Below are 19,400 nucleotides of genomic sequence, written 5' to 3'. Positions count from 1 at the left end.
TCTGAAATGTCTTGTCTGCTAATTGTATTGTAATATGGCTAACTTGAATTCCTGTTTTTTTCCAATTTTAATAACAATACGTTTGATCAATTCTTCGAGAGGAGTTACACAATTGCGGACTTGATGGAATTTGAAACAGCACTGGTTATAAATGTTCATATCACAAACTCTGTATATTAATAATTTTAGGCACACCTTTTCTTTTTGATATCTAATCTCTTAACTGCAGCATCGAAGATGAAGTTTTTCCAGGTCCATTAGAGGAAACTTGAAGATGATATATGACTGTTTCAATTTACAATATTAAATGTTTAGGAAATGTCAAAACAAAAATTCTCAAATGATTAATAGTAATATTGATAGTTTCACATGGCTTGCACACAGTTTCAATTTAACAGCCCTTTTTGTGCTGGAAAGAGGAATCAAATAACTGGAATTTTGAAGAAAAACTGTTTGGTGAGATTATTGAGAGATCTCTTAGGAAACAAAAATCTACAAATATTTTTGAACTATAAAAATTTAAATTATTTAAGAATCCAAATTTAGCAATCAAAAAGAAATGGAATTTAGTGTTTTTCTGATAGTAAAAACAGAAGGGCTGGTCATTATTGAATGAAGCAAACTGAATGGAGTCACTGCTGAATATTTTCATGTCTTTGGAAGATGATCTTAAAATGCAGGAACCAAATACAAAATGTTTGGAATAGCACCCTAATCCATACTATCCAGGTTCCTGCCTACACATATGTAAACCACCCCATTAGTATATATAATGCAAAGACGTTGTAATTGAAAAAAATAAAAGCAAATGCTGAAAATATTGAACAGGCCAGGCAGCATTTGTGGATAGAAGCAGTTGATGTTTCATCAGCTGAAAGGTAATTGAAACAATAGCTCTGTTCCTGTCCACAGTTGGTGCTTGTCTTAAAAGCAAACATCGCTGGAAATACTTATTTCAAATTTTAAGCATTCACAGTATTTTGCTTGTGACAATAAACAGTGTTACTTTCTTCTGACTGGAATGTGGAAGTGCTGGTGTTGGACTGGGATGGACAAAGTCAAACATCACACGACAGCAGGTTATAGTCCAACAGGTTTACTTGAAATCACAAGCTTTCAGACCGCAGCCCCTTCGTCAGGTGCAATGACAGGAGAGCACAGACACCGAGTTTGTGGCAGAGAGATCAAAAGACCATACAACTGTTGTGAGTGGAGCGAACAAACCTAAAATGGCTGACTGACTGCCTCCTATTGAATCTTTAATCATTCATACATTCCTGCATTCTAAAAATTGCAAAAGCAGGATATGGAGAACTCTGTTAGAAAGGAGATGCAATTTTCGGTTGATTAAGATGCAAGTTCTGGAATCTGTTTCAAGTCACTGCCCCGAGATAATTAAAGGTTTTATCAGTGTCTGCCTAACTTTCCAAACTTCAAACAGGCAGAGCGACAGGAATATTCAAAAGGCGACATCTCAGGTCAGACACTGATTTGTAGGTGTGAGGCCTTCTCCAGAATCTGTCTCAGAGTTTTAACCTGGAATCAGGCTGGTTTGATTTCGAAAGCAGGAATTTATAACATGCCACATTGACTAACTGTGACTACAAATTGTGTGTTTCTTGAACAAAATATAATGTATTTGCAAATAGACAAATATCTTGGATGAAGTGATTCACCCAGAGGTTTACATATGTGTGTGTGCGCGTGAACATGAGTGTGTGTGTGTGTGGGCGCGCGAATGTGAGAGAGCGAAAACGTGTGCATGTGACGTGCACACAGATCCCCCCCGGCCTCGCTCATGCTCTCATTCTCTCATACACATGCACACACAAAGCTATGGGCTGAATCATTTCATCCAAGATGTTTGTTTATTTGCAGATACATTCTATTTTGTTCAAGAAGTTGAATCCACCAGTTGAATGTCAGTAAGAGCAAAGCCATTAGCTCGGCAGCGCTAAAAAATTTGGTTTTCAATTTCCATTCGTACTAGCCACGCCTTCAGCCTGTTTGGTTGAGAGTTGAGCTTCAAAGTCCATATTAATTCCATCATCCAGCCTGCAAACTTTCATTTTGCAATGCTTTGAACTTCCACCCTGCCAAAACATTTAACTGTGCGTTTGCTGGTCCACTGCCCCACATACTAATTCTTATTTTCCCTAAACTGCAAATCATCCTGCACTATACACATCCTGCTCCATACTAAATTCACTTTCTCTTCATCCAGGTCTTGCTGAATCGTATTGATTCCTTGTTCCCAAAAATCAAATTTAGAAGTTTTGTTCTCATAACCTCATCATCCCCATTACGTCTGTTAAATCCTCCAGCCTTCTGGTCTTTTGCTTGTCTTTTCCTTCCACACTCATGTTAGCATCAGCTTGCGTAATACTAGGATACTTCACTCCGAAGCTTCACTGCAAATGTTGAACATTTAATCTGGTTTAATATTTTATTGCTGCATCAAGGCATTAAACTGAAATCCCACCTGTCTGATTAACTGGAAATTAAGTCTCTCGTGGCAGTATTCATTCAGGTGTGAGACACTTTTCTGAGTGTCCACGTGAATTTGTTTTTTTTTCATTGAGGAACCTTGCTGTGCACAACTTGCCTGTCTTGTTTTCCTGTGTAACAGTGATTGTATTCAAAGTTTATTGGATGAGTACTCTGGGACTTACTGAAGATATATTGAATATAAGTATGCTTTTTTTTAAACCTTTTGCTGGAAGTGTCTTCAATTATTTGGACTGTATTATTCACAGTGTCCTCTGTAAACTTATGCGCAACTCCTTCCCTGGCTTTCAAAGTCTTCTGAAAACCAATCATTTTAATTCGGCCAATGGAAAAGGAATTCCAACACAGCACTATTGGATTCAAAACTGATTGAACATGGACTCTACTTCCTTTATGCAGTACCTTGGGACAGTTTTAATTATCTAGATCAGCTGGGAACTAAGGGTGGTGACATATCTGATTTGTTTAACATAGTAATCAAATGCTGAGAAGTGCATATCTGATTTATAAAGTCATCCCCCTTTAAAAATAATGACAAGTTCATGATGCATGTGATTATGCAAATTGGCCAAGTTCAGTGGAAGGAGATTTGAGTACAGCAATTGATCATCAATTTATACTCCTCCATCTTTTCCCTAATGCAAACAGCATGTCATCTTTAGTCTCCCTGTTAATTTTTAAGCACTTTCTGGATTTGCACATTAATTACCCATTAAGCTTACAACAGTAAATTAGAGTATATAATTAACATTATTAAATACTTAAAAGGAAGTGAATGACGATCGATCTCTGCCAGTTCCCAGAAAGTAAACAAAAACTGTTGCATCTCATTCAGAAATTTTATTTTTTTCTTATAATTCTCTTTGTTTCTTGTCAAACTTATCTCTTTCTCTCTCCTCATTTCTTTTTCTCTGCTTGATTTTAATTCTGAATCTCTCTTGCTCCTTCTAATTTCTCTTTCTTTTCAATCCTTAAATCTCATTGGTTCAGAGATGCACTGTTGGCCCCATATGTCCTACTGACTCTGCTGTTCTGTTATCAGCCTGCATCTTGAGCAAGTTGTGTAGAAAATTATTGACCTGAAAGGTGCAGGGAAATGTTGCAAATAAGAAGGTAAACCATCAAATACTAATTATTTTTCAAAGCGCAAGATAGCATCTTTTTTTTTAATTCTCCAAGGTGGGGACTTCCTCTATTTATAGATAATTTAACAATGCATCCTGTATTTTAGCTCAATGTTGTAGCAGATAGGTGTATTCCGTTTAAGAGTGACTTGTGTAATTTATAACTCTAATTTGGCTGTAGCTAAGTACAAGGTTAATATTTTCTTCAAAGAAAAGTAAATATAATCCAGCTTTTTATTCGTAAAGATTTCACTGGACTAATGTTGCCATGGAATCTCATTGGCTAGGTTCTAAAGAACAGCACCAAGCAATCATTCGAAAGTATGAGAATATAAATACAGTGTCTCTGTTTTAAGTTGCCCCATTTTACATTGTTCGGCATTAATAATGTATTGGGACTGTCATTTGCCTTTAGCGTACAGATTCCATTGTTTTACCATTGTTTTACCATTGTTTTACCATTGTTTTGTGCTGGACTGACAGCATTATATAACCCAGTTGGTGTCAGTTTGGACCCATGTCTCCTGTTCACCGCCCCTCTCTCCCACCGTTTGTTCACAGCTTCTTCCAAACCCTTGCTCATAGCATGGCAAACATTCAAGCAGGTGGTAAGTAGAAAATGTCAGCATATTTATTTTAATTTATAAAATATATTTCATTGAATACAGAAATTTCTCCTTCTTTTCTCAAATAGAGGTGTTACATTTGCTACTTTCCAGTCCGATTAAATCTGTCCTGAATCTAGGGATTTTGTAAAATTAACACCACTTACCATCTCATTAGCTACCTCTTTCAAGACCCTGAATTGAGGTCCATCTGGACCTAGCAACTTTGTCAACCCACAAATCTGTCAGTTTGTGAAGTATCCGTTCCCCCATGATTCCAAATTTGTTAAATTCCTCTCTCCCTTCCACCTCCTAATTTACAGTGATTGCTGGGATTTTTTTGTGTCCTCTATGGTGAGCCAAGCAAAATATTTGTCCTTCTCATCCCCCATTTCGTTATTATTTGCTATTAGCTCTGCATTCTCGCTCTCTCAAGAACCAGCACTCACTTTGTTTACTCTCTTCCTTTTTAAATGCCTGGAGAAATTGTTGCTAACTGTTTTTTCATTCCTATCTGGCTTCTTCCCATACTCTATAGTTTCTTCCTCCTGATAAATCTTTCCATCACTCATTTTTGTGTAGTTATATGTCTTTTCTTTACATTTGATGGTTTACCTACTTCTTTAGTTAATCACAGCTGGTGGGTCCTCGCTGTAGGATTTTCCTTTATAGTACGAATAAAGTCATTCTGAGTATTCCAAATATCCCCTTAAATGTCTGTCACTAGTCTCTATTGATCTATCCACTCGCTTAGAATGCCAGTTCATTTCACCTGGCTCAGCTTCCATGACCACATTATTGGCTTTATTTAGATTTAAAACACTAGTCTGAGATAAATTTCCTCCCTTTCAAGTGGAATTCAATCATTTTGCAATTGCTGCTACCTTGGGTGCCTTAACACCACAAGAGCATAAAAAGTAGGAACTTTCGGATGGTTGGGGAGGCTCACATTCCATTCCTCTGGATGCCCTTAAATGTCTGACACACATTCACATGTTCCTGTCCTTGACCAAATTAGCAGACCCTGTCCTAAGTGATGTAACTGCTTCTTGGAGCAAAGAATCCAGGTTACTTTACCCTTATCACATGAGTCGGATTGCCTGAAGTTCAGCCTTCTGCTCAGAGCTTATGAGCCGAAGCTGCTTGAATTTCAAATGTGTTTGCGCTGGATCTCAGTGCTATAAGAACATAAAAACTAGGAGCAGGAGTAGGCCATCTGGCCCGTTGATCCTGTCCCGCCATTCAATAAGATCATGGCTGATCTTTTTGAGACTCAGCTCCACTTACCTGCCCGCTCACCATAACCCTTAATTCCTTTACTATTCAAAAATTTATCTAGCCTTGCCTTAAAAACATTCAGCGAGGTAGCTTCAACCACTTCACTGGGCAGGGAATTCCACAGATTCGCAATCCTTTGGGTGAAGAAGTTCCTCCTGACCTCAGTCTTACATCTGCTTCCCTTTATTTTGAGGCGATGCCCCCTTCTCCTAGTTTCACCTGTTAGTGGAAACAACCTCACTGCCTCCACCTTATCTATTCCCTTCATAATTTTATATATTTCTGTAAGATCTCCCCTTATTCTTCTGAATTCCAATGAGTATAATCCCAGCCTACTCAGTCTCTCCTCATAATCCAACCCTCTCAACTCTGGAATCAACCAAGTGAATCTCCTCTGTACTCCCTACAGAGCAAGTATATCCCTTCTCAAGTTAGGAGACCAAAACTGCACACAGCACTCCAGGTGTGGCCTCACCATGACCCTATACAGCTGCAGCATAGCCTCCCTGTTTTTAAACTCCATCCCTCTAGCAATGACAGACAAAATTGCATTTGCCTTTTTAATTACCTGCTGCACCTGCAATGCTACTTCTAGCGATTCATGCACAAGGACACCCAAGTCCCTCTGCACAGCAGCATGCTGCAATTTTTTACCATTTAAAACATAGTCCATTTTACTGTTATTCCTACCAAAATGGATGACCTCACACTTATCAACATTGTACTCCATCTCCCAGACCTTTGCCCACTCACTTAGACTATCTACATCCCTCTGCAGACTTTCTGTGTCTTCTGCACACTTTGCTCTACCACTCACCTTAGTGTCATCTGCAAATTTTGACACACCACACTTAGCCCCCACTCCAAATCATCTATGTAAGTTGTAAACAATTGCGGTCCCAACACTGATCCCTGAGGCACACCACGAGCCACTGACCACCAACCAGAAAAACACCCATTTACCCCTACTCTTTGTTTTCTACTAGTCAACCAATCCTCTATCCATGCCAATACATTACCTGTAATACCGTGCAACTTTATCTTATGTAGCAGCCTTTGGTGTGTCACCTTGTCAAATGCCTTCTGGAAATCCAGATACGCCACATCCACAGGTTCCCCATTGTCCACCGTGCAAGTGATGTCCTCAAAGAATTCCACCAAATTAGTTAAACATGACTTACCCTTCATGAACCCATGCTGGGTGTTCCCAATGGGACAATTTATATCCAGATGTCTTGCTATTTCTTCCTTAATGATAGATTCAAGCATTTTTCCCACTACCGAAGTTAAGCTAACTGGCCTATAGTTACCTGCATTTTGCCTACTTCCTTTTTTAAACAGTGGCGTCACATTGGCTGTTTTCCAATCTGCGGGAACCACCCCAGAGACCAGTGAATTTTGGTAAATAATTACTAGTGCATTTGCTATTTCCCCCATCACTTTTAGTACCCTGGGATGCATTTCATCAGGGCCAGGAGACTTGTCTACCTTTAGCCCCATTAGCTTGCCCAGCACTGCCTCCTTAGTGATAATGATAGTTTCTAGGTCCTCACCTGCTATAACCTTCTTCCCATCAGTTTTCGGCATGTTATTTGTGTCTTCCACTGTGAAGACCGACACAAAATAAATGTTTAATGCCTTGTCTATTTTCCTTATTCCCAGTTATTAAATTGGCCTTCTCATCCTCTAAGGGACCAATGTTTACCTTCGCCACTCTTTTACGATTTGCATGTTTATAGAAACTTTTGCTGCCTGTTTTTATATTCTGAGCTAGTTTACTCTCATAATCTATCTTACTTTTCTTTATAACTTTTTTTGTGGCTTTCCATTGGCCTTTAAAGATTTCCCAGTCTACTAGTTTCCCACTACTCTTTGCTTTTTTGTATGTTTTTTTTTCAATCTGATACTTTCCTTTATTTCCTTAGACATCCATGGCTGACTATCTCTTTTCCTATAGTTCTTCCTTATCACTGGAATATACTTCTGTTGAGCACTGTGAAAAATTGTTTTGAAAGTCCTCCACTGTTCCTCAATTGACCCACCATAAAGTTTTTGCTCCCATTCCTCCTTAGCTAACTCCTCCCTCATCCCATCATAGTCTCCTTTATTTAAGCACAGGACATTGGTACTGGATTTAACCTTCTCACGCTTCATCTGTATTTTAAATTCGTCCATACTGTGATTGCTCCTTCCGAGAGGATCCCTAACTGTGAGATCATTAATTATTCCTGTCTCATTACACAGGACTAGATCTAGGATAGCTTCCTCCCTCGTAGGTTCCATTACATATTGTTCAAGGAAATTATCGCGGATGCATTCTATGAACCCCTCCTCAAGGCTGCCATGACCGACCTGATTTGACCAATCGATATGTAGATTAAAATCCCCCATGATAATTGCCTTACCATTTTTACATGCATTAGCTATTTCTATGTTTATTGCCTGCCCCACCACAATGTCATTATTTACTACCGCCCTGATATCATCCTTAAAAATCAGAGCGACACCACCTCCCTTACCTTCCTGCCTGTTCTTCCGAACAGTTTGATATCCCTGGATATTTAACTCCCAGTCATGACCATCCTGCAACCATGTCTCTGTCATGGCCACTAAATCATACCCATTTGCCATGATTTGCGCCGTATGCAGGAGCTTCAACATGATGCAACCCTGACACATCACCTGAACTATCATCCCTAATGAGTTTTTATTATTCAGTTCTTTATATTGCCTTTTATATGTTGTATTAATATTACCACCAATTTGTGTACTATGTTTTCATTTAAGAATAGAGAAGACCTTAACCGCTTAACAAAGACTCACCAAACAGCTAGCTCCTTTCTCTGTAGTGGAGAAACAATTCCATGATCCAGTGAACCTAGATCTGTATTTGACTATGTGTCTTGGGGTCATCACCTCACCCACTGCTCTTGGTGATGTCTTGGGATCATCCACTCTTCTTGGTGATGCAACTGCCCAATTCAGAGTCTTCACTTCAGCTCCTCTTCTCAGTGATGTTAATTCTGTGTCATGGGGTCCTCACTTTCTTTCGTCAAGCTACCTGCCTGTTTCAGTATCCTTATCAACTCCTTCTTAAAGACGCTGATTGCCTCCCTTGGGTTTGTCTCCTTGTCTGCTTCACTTAATAATGTAAATAACATTAGCAGATGCTTGAGATCCACAATAAGCAAAATCAGAAATTGCTGAAGAAACTCAGCAGGTCTGTTAGCATCAATGGAGACAAAACAGTTCATGTTTTGAGTCCCTCTGCAGAAGGACGTGAAACAAACTCTGTTTTCTCTGATTCACTTAATGTTGTTTAATTTAAAGATGCATTTTTCAGGGATGAAACTATAATCTGAAGCGCAAAATTACTGTTAAGAGTTTATGTGCTCTTTTTGGATATCAAGAAATGTCAGTTATTAGTAAGTTGGTGTGCTACAAGGATTTCACCCCTTCATTTACCAACTGACTAAATTGTTTAGCATGGAATTTTAATTTTAATTTTTAATTTTAAACACAACATTTTTGTGTTTGAAAAATGCTTTAAAATCTTGATGAGAAATGTTGGCATTCTGAAATTATTATTTGTATACTTTGAACATAGCATGACACATGTATAATATATTTTTTGCAACTTAGCTGCAATTTTTGTTTAATTTTTTACACTGTCTTTACGTAACTTTTAGTACTTAGTGCTGTAGAGTTGTAGCCAATAAAGATAAGATTAAGACTGATAGACTTGTACCATTTCGAAATGTTACAACTTGGCAAATGGAGGAATTTCATGTTATGATCTGCAATCAAATCCAGTTGGAGTATTCCCATCAACTGCACTGTTTGTTTTCCTTCTTGATTCTTTCCATCGTACTTTGCCTGCTTTTATAAACTGTTGTCACAAAATTGAGTTCAGATTCGAGTCTGTGATGAGGAGAAATTGTTGTCTCGGAACACCAATGGATGGTAGGTGTCACAATAGATCTCTTAAGTAGTACTGATGTTTAAGATTTGTAGCAAATTTTTGTGGAATTGTAGCAGTGATCATTTTGGACCAGGCACTCGGAAGCACACAGTGGAAATTTCATCAGTTGTATCAATGGTGGCTGGAAAAAGTATATATTCCTTAAACAAAAACAGTTATTGTGGATAATTACAGACCTGTTGTCTTAAAATCTGTGACAGGAAAAATTTAGAAGAATCTTAAAGAAAAAATAGTGCCATGTTTTATGTCAAAGGAAAGAGGTTTGAAGCAGCCAACATAGACTTCAAATGGAATAAACATCCTTGATAAATCTCAGAATTTGTTTGAGGTACATGGGGAAATGCAATGGATGTAATATGCATGATTGATGAAGTAAAATATGAGATGACTAGAGATAGTTGAGGAAGAAATATATGCTGGATTTAAAAAGAAATTTGAGTGGAATTGTAAATCACTCAGAGATAGCAAGAACTCCATATGTTGGAGTCAGAGATAACAGTGTGGAGCTGGAGGAACACAGCAGGCCAGGTAGCATCAGAGGAGCAGGAAAGTTGACGTTTCAGGTCGGGACCATTCAGAAATGGGGAGGGGGACGGGAGTTCAGAAATAGAGAGAAGGGATGGGGATGGGGCTGGGGCTGGGGAAAGGTAGATGGGATGGTGATAGGTGAGTGCGGGTAGGGAGTGGTAGGGATTGGTCAGTGAGGTGGGAGGGGCGGATAGATGGGAGAGAAGATGGTTGTGTCAGGTCAAGGAGATGGGAATGAAAGGGAGGGTTTTAAAATCTCCCACCCCTGGCTTCATGCCATGTCCAACCCTCCCTCCTTGACCTGACGCAACTTGTCCATCTTCTCTCCCACTTATCCATCCCACCCATTCCACTGACCAATCCCCACTACTACTAACCTGCACTTTTATATCACCATCCCACCTACCTTCCCCAGCCCCACCCCTCCTCTCTCAATCCCCCTCCCCATTTATGAAGAAGTGTCTCGACCCGAAATGTCAACTTTCCTGCTCCTCTGATGCTGCCTGGCCTGCTATGTTTCTCCAGCTCTACACTGTTATCTTTGAGTGGAATTGAGGCATTATCTCTCCCACAAGAATTGAGATTGTTTAATATAGCATTTGGATCTGGGGATCTTTAATGCAATGTACATTGGCCGAGAAAAACATTGTCCTTAATCACAAAATGAGAAGGATGTCCATCTCTAAAAGGAATGTACATGTTGAGATTGAGGAATAAATTAAATCATGATGAAGTAGAATTTGGTGTCCGTAATGGGAAGTGTTTTATAGCGAAGAAAATATCGTAGTAGTAAATATAGTTCAACTGCAAATTACTGTGGAAGGCCAAAAGGCATTATAGTTAGAGACAAAAAAACTGCAGATGCTGGAATCCAAGATAGACAAACAGGAGGCTGGAAGAACATATCAAACCAAATCTGGAGGAAAGGAGAAGCCAACGTTGGGTATTACCCTTCTTTAGGACTGGATGTGGGGGTTGGGGGAGCTGCAGATAAAGAGTGGGGGAGGGGCAGTAGCAGAATGATTGTGTTAGGTGGACACTGGTAGTAGGTACAACCTGGTTGGTCGATGGGGGGGATGAATCCGGTTAGTGGTTGGAAGGGAGGGTCAGAAGGTGGAAGGAAAGGGAGAAGGTGGGGCCATAAAGGGAGCCGGGGGATGGATGGGAAGGTTATTTGAAATTGGAGAACTCAATGTTGAGTCCTCTGGGCTGTAGGATGCCTAGGCGGAAGATAAGGTGTCATTCTTCAAATTTGCGTTTTGTGTCGCTGCAACATGAACCAACCAGGTCGTACCTACTACCAGTGTCTACCTACCACCACCATTATGCTACCCCTCTCCCCCCCCACCCTTTATCTGCAGCTCCCCCTACCCCCACATCCAGTCCTGAAGAAGGGTAATACCCAAAATGTTTATTTCTCCTTTCCTTCAAATGCTGCCTGGATTGCTGTGTTCTTCCAGCCTCCTGTTTGTGTACAAAAGGCATTATGGTCCATTTTCAGAATTTTAACAGACTCGCCTCATATTGATGATGATTTTGATGATTTAAAAAAAAAGAACTTTACTTTTTTGTACAACAGATAGCATAAATATCCATGCAGAGTTTGGAATGATAATGATAGAAACATTAATATTTTGAAATTGAACAGATTGGCCAGAAAATAGTGCATATACACATTTGCAGAGTAAACATTTTACTAATTGAGTGATGAAAATGAAGTATCTTAAGTGCAAAATTAAATGTGATTGACCTAGAACATTGGAACGTTAAACAGTTGCAGTACAATTTTGTTTCCAAGAATGATAGCTAAACTTCGGGCATTAGGTTATGAGGAGAGATTATACAAATTGGACCTATTTTCTCTAGAATTTAGAAGGTTAAGAGGTGATCCGATCGAAGTCTTAAATATCTACAGTAAAGGACCAGGTAGATAACGATAAACTACTTTCACTGGTTCGGGATTCTAGAAGTAGGGGACATTGTCTGAGAATTGGGGCCAGACTGTCAGGTGAGATGTTAGCAAGCACTTCTACAAACAAAGGATGCTCAATGTTTGGAACTCTCTTCCACAAACTGTAGTGGATGCTGGATTAGTTGTTAATTTTAAATCTGAGATTATGGAGTTAGGCCACAGATCATAGCTGATCTCATAGAATGGTGGAACAGTTTTGAGGGTTTGAATGGCCTATTCCTATGTTCCTAATTCTTGAGTTAGCAATTAAGGTTAAGTCTGTGTCAGGTTTCAAGATAAGATTGGATCTTTGGATGAAGGAAAAGTGTGTAAAAGGAAATAAGAACAGCTGGTTTGGTGTAATTGAAATGATTAATGCCAATATGGTTTGCTTAGACCAAGTGGACTGTTTGTATGTTGTAGCTTCAGTGTATTTATCAAAAAAGTAGCCTGCAAATAAATGTAAGAGGATATTATTCATTTCCCTCCTGTTTTGGAGAATTGCTGAATGACTTGCTTTCAATACCATTAGAGCCATTCACTAGGTGGAGTATGACATCTCATCCTTCAACTTTTGATACTTTGCAACACTTCTCACTACATTATAGTTGAGGTTGAGAATTCAGCAGCAAGTGCATTTGTTTTCCCGTTCTCTTTGTACAGTGCACAGCCCCTCCAATGCACTGTGCTGCCAGTTGCTTTTGCTAACTTTCTGGTAAACAAAATCTACTTCAAAATGTTATACTGACTTGAATCGATATATCTTAGGCAATCATGCAGTATGACCTTTTGTTTTGTAGAGCAGGTTACCATGAAATTCATATTATTTCCCACGTGCGGTTTACCTTAAAAAGATGGGAATAGGCTTTCACCTTAAAATGCTGCATTATTTGTACTGATGATGAGTTACAGAACTTTGACCAAACAATGAAGGAACATTGGAGTCTGTACAACTCTGAATAGCGAGAGACTTCGGCAAATTGGTAGCATTTGTGACCTAGTTCCATTTGATGTCAGTGATGGAGGTAATTATGCTAGAAGCTGTTATTGGAATTATCTTAGTGCTAACTACAACATTGCCATCATAGTAGATGGAGTATCTCTTGAGAGGCAGGTACACTGACCCAGTGTTTCATTTTCATGGAATGTTGCTTTGTTATGATAGAGGTACAAGTTTCCAGGCAAGTGATGATTGTTTCATTGCACTTGTGTCTACAACCTTGGAGCTGCAAGAGGTGAATTGTTCAGCGTCGTGCTGTTTGTTAGCAATGATTATTGCCACTTTGGTGTCATTAATATCAAATGATATTTGTCAGGAAAACTTGGAAGATGGAAGGGTATGCATTTTAGTAGGACAAATAGACAAGCTGAATATTATTTAAATTGAAAAGAACTGCAAAAAACTGCAGCAGAGAGGAATTTGGGAGTCCTTGTCACAAAACACTAATATCCAAGTTTAGCCAGTAATTGAGAAGACAAATGGAATGTTAGTCTACATTTCAAAGGGAATGGAGTATAAAATTAGCGAAGTCTTATGAAAACTATGCAATGCAATAGTTAAACCACATGTGGATCAGTTTAGTTCCCAGAAGGAATGATAAGAAGCAGCCCGGGGCATTTTTCTCAGTTGATCCTGGGTATGGAGGGTATTGTGGGCAGAAGTTCAGTACATAAGGCTTATACTCACTGGAATTTTTAGAAGAATGAGAATAATTTTTTTTTGAGACGATTCTTAAGGGGCTTGACAGTGAATACAGGGAGGTTGTTTCCTTAAATGGGAGGATAAGGGACAAGAGGGCATAATCTCCTAATCAGAATAAGGAGTTGCTTAGTTGGGACAGAAATGAGGAGGAACTTCTTCTGAGAACAGGGAATCTGTTGAATTCTTTACCACAGAGGGGTGACGAGCCTGGGTTTTTAATTATATTTAAGGCTATGATCAGCAAGAGAATTCTAGAGTTGTGGGAAAAGGCATTGAAGTTGAGTATTGTCAGATCAGCTACAATGTCTTTGAATGGCAGAGCAGACTTGATGGGTCAAATGACCGACATCTGCTCCTACATCTTGTGGTCTTATAGTCTCGTGGGACATTGTCCAGGTTTATTGACATAGGCTACATTGTCAGATACTCTGAAAGGTCAAGACTAAAATCAGCATACAACCCCCTCCTCCATGACAGAGTAGAAACTTGGCTTTACTGATTGCCCTAGTTACTAAGTTTTATGAACAAAAACAGAAGTTGCTGGAAAAGCTCAACAGGTCTGGCAGCATCTGTGAAGAAAAAATCAGAATTAACGACCAGACCTGAAATGTTAACCGATTTTTTTTTTTTTCCTCGCATGTTGCCAGATCTGCTGAGCTTCCAGCAACTTCTGTTTTTGTTCCCTATTTACAGCATCCGCAGTTTTTACATGGCTTGGAGTGTAGTCAACATTACCTCAATGTCAGGCTTTACTCACATTCTCTTCTTTCACCCATGTCTGGATCAAAGCTATATCCAGTTTGGAACTGCACAGTATTGGCAGAGCCTAAAATGATCACGTTACTGGTGTGCAGATGTTGTTTATCATTACATCACTCTTTTAATAATTATCAGGAAATTCTGTGGGGCAGTGGTATTATCCATATACCTGAGCCAAGAGGCCCAGGGTCAAGTCCCACTTGCTCACGAGGTGTGCAATAACATCTCTGAACAGGTTAAATTGAAAAGTAGGTTAAATTTTTTAAAAAATCAGGAAACTGAGAGTAAGTTCAGATTTGTCTGTCAGATTTATCCTGTTTTTCTTTATACATAAATAAGACAAACTGTGACAACTTTCCACTTTGATAAGTCTTCGTGTCATAATGATTTGAATAGCTTTCCTAGAAAGACTCTCATTCTCGTGCATGGGGTTCCAGAATTACAAATGGGGATATTGTTTCAGTATCTTGAGTGGCATATTAGAGTGAACCAACTTCTCAGGATGTTTGCCTGCTTGCTTCCAGGATAGAAACATTGTAAAGAAATCAAGTAGAGTTAACCTTTTCTACATAGTTCATACACTGTTATTCAAGTTAACGTCCAATTATGTGCCAGGTGACCACTATCAATTTCTAAATTAAAAATTTTATTCTAAAATGACAGAATTTATATTTTAAGTTTTGAATTTTTTTGGAAAAACTTCAAACCATGTTTCCAGTTGTGGTCTGCAGAATGAAATACAAATTTTATTTCTTTTATCGTTCAGTTTCCTTGTGCACAAAAGTGAAGAAACTAAGTGCTGGTAATAGAAGTCTTTCCATTCTGGGTGTTCGCTGTCAGTTTCAGCTCTTGCTAGATAACAATAGGTTCTTCCACTCACCATCAGTCTCAGATAAACAGATTATATTGCATCAGGAAGGTGATGACCTAGAGGTGTTACAGCAATCCAGAGACCCTGGTAATGTTCTGTGTCAGGCTTCAAATCCTGTCATGGCACATGGTAGAATTTGAATTCAGTAATTGTTTAGAATTCGAGGCTAATGATGATCGTGAGACCATTGTTGTTTGTAGGGAAAAACCCATCTTGTTGACTAAGGTCGTTTATTAAGGAAACCACTGCCCTTACCTGGCCTGGCCTACATGTGACTTCAGACTCTCACCAATGTGGTTGATATTTAACTGCCATCTAGGCAATTAGGGATGGGTAATAAATTCCGTGAATGAGTGAAAATAAAACTTTTCCTTTTTCCCATATTAAATGTCTACAGTTCTTTGAGTGAGATTTGGATTGTTTTTCCTCAACAAGTTGAAACTCTGCTAATCTCATTTGGCTCAAATTCTATAGGATCAGCAGAAAGGAGGCTCATATCTCATTAAATAGAGCAGTTGTGAAGTAATGTTGCAAAGAAGAAAGATTGCTTTCTGATCAAATACAATCACATTGTTCACCCGTCGCTGCTTTATTTCATAAGTACTTCACACTGAGATGTCCGAGAGAAGTGCCGCACAGAAGCCAGGCTCTGTTCCTCTACCTGTGTCCACTGTATAAATGCAGCGAAATTATGATGTTAAAAGCACTATGTAAATGCAAGTGTTTGAACTCAAGCTCCTGTACTTTCTGATACAGTTTACATTGCATCTTTAAAGTATGCTCATAATTGCTGGTTATATTTTCCCCCCCAGTCCTGTTCTCTGCGACTCAACTTATCCACTAATAAAAACAGTTTTTCCCTGCCTATTTTAAGTTCCCTCGTGATTTTCAGCATCGCTGTCACATTTCTTGACCTTCTTTAAGGCAAGCTACCCCAGATTCCTGATCTATCTTGGTTGAGAAAGTCTTACACTCCTGGAATTATTCTTGCAAACCTTTTGTTCATCCTGTAAAGTTTCCATATCTTCTCTAAAGATCAGTGCCCAGAATTGGACGCTACTCTAGTTGAGGCTGAACTACTGTTTAATAGTGATTCAACATTACTTATTTATGTATTCTATGCTGTTATTTGTAAATCCTGCGATCCTGTCTGCCTTTTTAAGTGTTTTCTCCACCTACCTTGCCATCTTCAATGATTTGTGTACATAAACCCTAACTGTCTCAGTTTCTGCACTGCACTGAGAATTGTGCACTTTATTTTACATTGTTTCTCCTTGTCCTTCCTATCAATACATATTACTTCACAATTGTATGCATTAAATTTAATCGACCATATGCCACCTGACTACATCCTCTTAAGTCTACCCCTGTACTTCTGTTCAGTTCATAATCCTTTCAGGTTTTGTATCGTTCTATGAATAATCCTTCAACACTGTGTCCAGGCAAATGCCTTAAACCCACCTGAGAAGCAACTATCCCATCTGTGTGTGGCTCTGAGACTGAATCAGTGTCTTGAGTACTGGCACACCGATGTGGAAGTAAGTGCAGATGACACTCCTAAATTTCACAGTTTTCTGTAGAGAGTTACATCCTGTTTGGGTTCAAATTTAAGTATCAACAGTCTTTACACAGTCTTTAGTTGATGCACTTCAGTTATTTTGATGTACAGTAAAAAAGTCTTTGTCTCGCAATCTAGTCTAGTTACTGTTAAGTTCTGGAAATGCTCTAGTTATTCATCAGGAAAAAAGCATTGCCAACATCCTTTTTGTTTAGCAATGCTTGTGCAACACTGAAGGTTATGAATGAAGAACTATGAATTTAAGCAATTTTTTTTCTCAAATGTTAGTTATTTGTGTTGAAAAAAGTGCATGCTGAATCTGAATGTTTGGATATTACATTTTCTTAACTTTCACATGACAGTGTCAATCCTTAGTAATCACTGTTATATTTGAACTTCACTTCACTTTGCTTGTGTTGCAGAAGCTGGTCCTGTCATGGCATATAGCCCAAGACCTCATCAGCGTGATGAGGATTTTGAAGGTGCCCCTTGGAATTGTAACAGCTGCACCTTTTTGAACCATCCAGCACTGAACCGCTGTGAACAGTGTGAAATGCCGAGATACACCTGAACTGGAGTGGGCTTGCATTTGCCAACGAGCAGGATCCTGCACCTTTGGGGGCCGCAATGGAACTGAACATGTGTAAACCATCTGTCAGGCCTTTAGTGAAGATGAAAATTCAAATCTGCTGCATATTGAAAGTCAGCTAAATTCACAATGCAATCATAGCTGTCTACATCACAGTAGGAATGCTAAACTTTAAACAGCATCTCGTCACAGTGATGTTTCTTTATGTGATGCACTCAGTAAACATTCAGCTGCCATGAAGATGGTCTTCAGTGAAGCTGACCACAGTTACCCCTTCTAGGTCTGTGGATCATAAGTTGGGATGATGTTTTGTTACTCTACTTTTGTAGGGTATCTATCCACAGGATGAAATTGGTTGCTAAATGAAAGTCTGTCTGCAAAAAATGATGTAAATCATGAAGGATTCTGGTTGCTTTCAGTTGAGGTTGATTGTCCCTTGTGCTACATCTGTTAACTGTTGGTATATTGACTCAGTCTTGCAGGCAAAAGGGACTGCCGTGACACTACAGTAGAGTAAAAGACTTGAGTTACTTGTAATTGCTGCTTACTTCAGGGTAATTGCAATCTTTACACAAATCAATTATATATTAAATTTATGAGACTGTCACAATGGACAGATGATGAGGTATTGCCTTTTGTGTGTTCTAAAATTACAATCATAATCAACAATCCCTTTTGCTTGTACTGTGTCCTTTGAACTACATCACTGACACTGGTTAATAATTGAGTCTTTGCAGATCAGAACAGTGCTGCATGCTCTTATTAGGGAAGTGATTTTAGGCTGTGGGCCTGTTCATTTGATTTGAAAAGTCATGTGTGCCCATGTGTGCTTTTTAATTTCTTTTTTAACAAAGCTTCCTTTAGCCCTTGCTCTGTAACTGTACGGCAAACCTATGCCAAAGGCAAGTATTCCACAATGTGCTCAAGACTCACCCACCCTTTCTTGTGAGGATTTTTCTGCTACTTAAGCAATTCCTGAGCTTCCACTCTACAAAGAAATCATCTTGTTTACAGCACAGAAGATATGTTTTGTATGCCTTCTTCCCCATGCAGCTGCATTCTGTAATCAATAGCTCTTTAATAAGAGTGAATTTGCACATCACTAAGAAACCAGCCTGTAATAAAATTTGCTAAATGCAGCCTGAAAATAAATGGTCGCACACTGCAAATGTAAAAGAGAACTGTTTGAACTTTGTTTCATTCGCAAAAGAATGAAACTTGCTGGACCCACAAATCAGAGTTCATTATGAACTTGCTGGTACTTGTATGCATACAATGTTATACTGTATTATTAAAGGTGATGTTTAGTTTCAATGCTTCAGGTTGCTATATCTATAATAAAGTACTTGTTCTTTGTGAAATCACACTTTGTTGGGTCTGGACAGCTGAATGAGAATAAAATTTGTGAGTGAATAGGATGTTTGTGTTACACATGAAGCACCCATCTTTCTTTGTATGGTCTGCTCTCTACAATTGAAATAATTGTTTAATGTATGATCTTGTCTGAAGTTTTAGCTGGAGGCAAAGTTGTGCAAAGGCAATAAAGAGTGCATGTATGGTACATATATGAACATTCTGGTGGCCACAATATTTTACAAATAAAATCACGAAGTGAAGAAAAAATAATTTACTTTGTTTTACTTGGGAAGCAGTGAAAGCATTAAACATTTATATTGAGTTTATTTTAAAGTCATGTGTTCCAGCCTACCTGAAGCAACAAATGAAAATATTTTACAAAGTTTATTCATTTCCAATGTTGCTTTGATATAGTGGAAAAACCTCAAACCTCATCATTGCTTTTTAAAATGCAGATATTATAAAAGATTGTACCTGATTAACAATTTTCAGTATTCTACGTTAATGCATCACTTTTCCAAGAAAAATTATAGATGAATAGTACACGTGGACATGGGCTTGTGCGAGTAAAGAAGAAATTAGGTCTGAT

The 19,400-nt window shown here is 38.7% G+C and overlaps 1 protein-coding gene across 9 annotated transcripts in view; it reads left to right on the top strand.

The window, feature by feature from the left end:
• Nucleotides 1–19,076, top strand: part of tab3 (TGF-beta activated kinase 1 (MAP3K7) binding protein 3) — a 112,418-nt gene extending 93,342 nt beyond the window's left edge. For 8 of the 9 annotated variants that reach the window (XM_048602925.1, XM_048602922.1, XM_048602923.1 and 5 more), the window contains one exon: nucleotides 17,289–19,076. In XM_048602925.1, coding sequence (XP_048458882.1) covers nucleotides 17,289–17,437 — 149 coding nt within the window. In that variant the 3' untranslated portion in view covers nucleotides 17,438–19,076. The remainder of the gene's footprint in view (nucleotides 1–17,288) is intronic. The other variant, XM_048602926.1, reaches the window with a different exon arrangement.
• The last annotated feature ends 324 nt before the right edge of the window (nucleotides 19,077–19,400 follow it).

Source organism: Rhincodon typus, chromosome 11, assembly GCF_021869965.1.
Source record: "Rhincodon typus isolate 14 chromosome 11, sRhiTyp1.1, whole genome shotgun sequence".
Classification (NCBI taxonomy): Eukaryota; Metazoa; Chordata; class Chondrichthyes; order Orectolobiformes; family Rhincodontidae; genus Rhincodon; species Rhincodon typus.
Note: the sequence above shows the minus strand (reverse complement) of the source record. Positions and strands in the feature narration are given on the sequence as shown.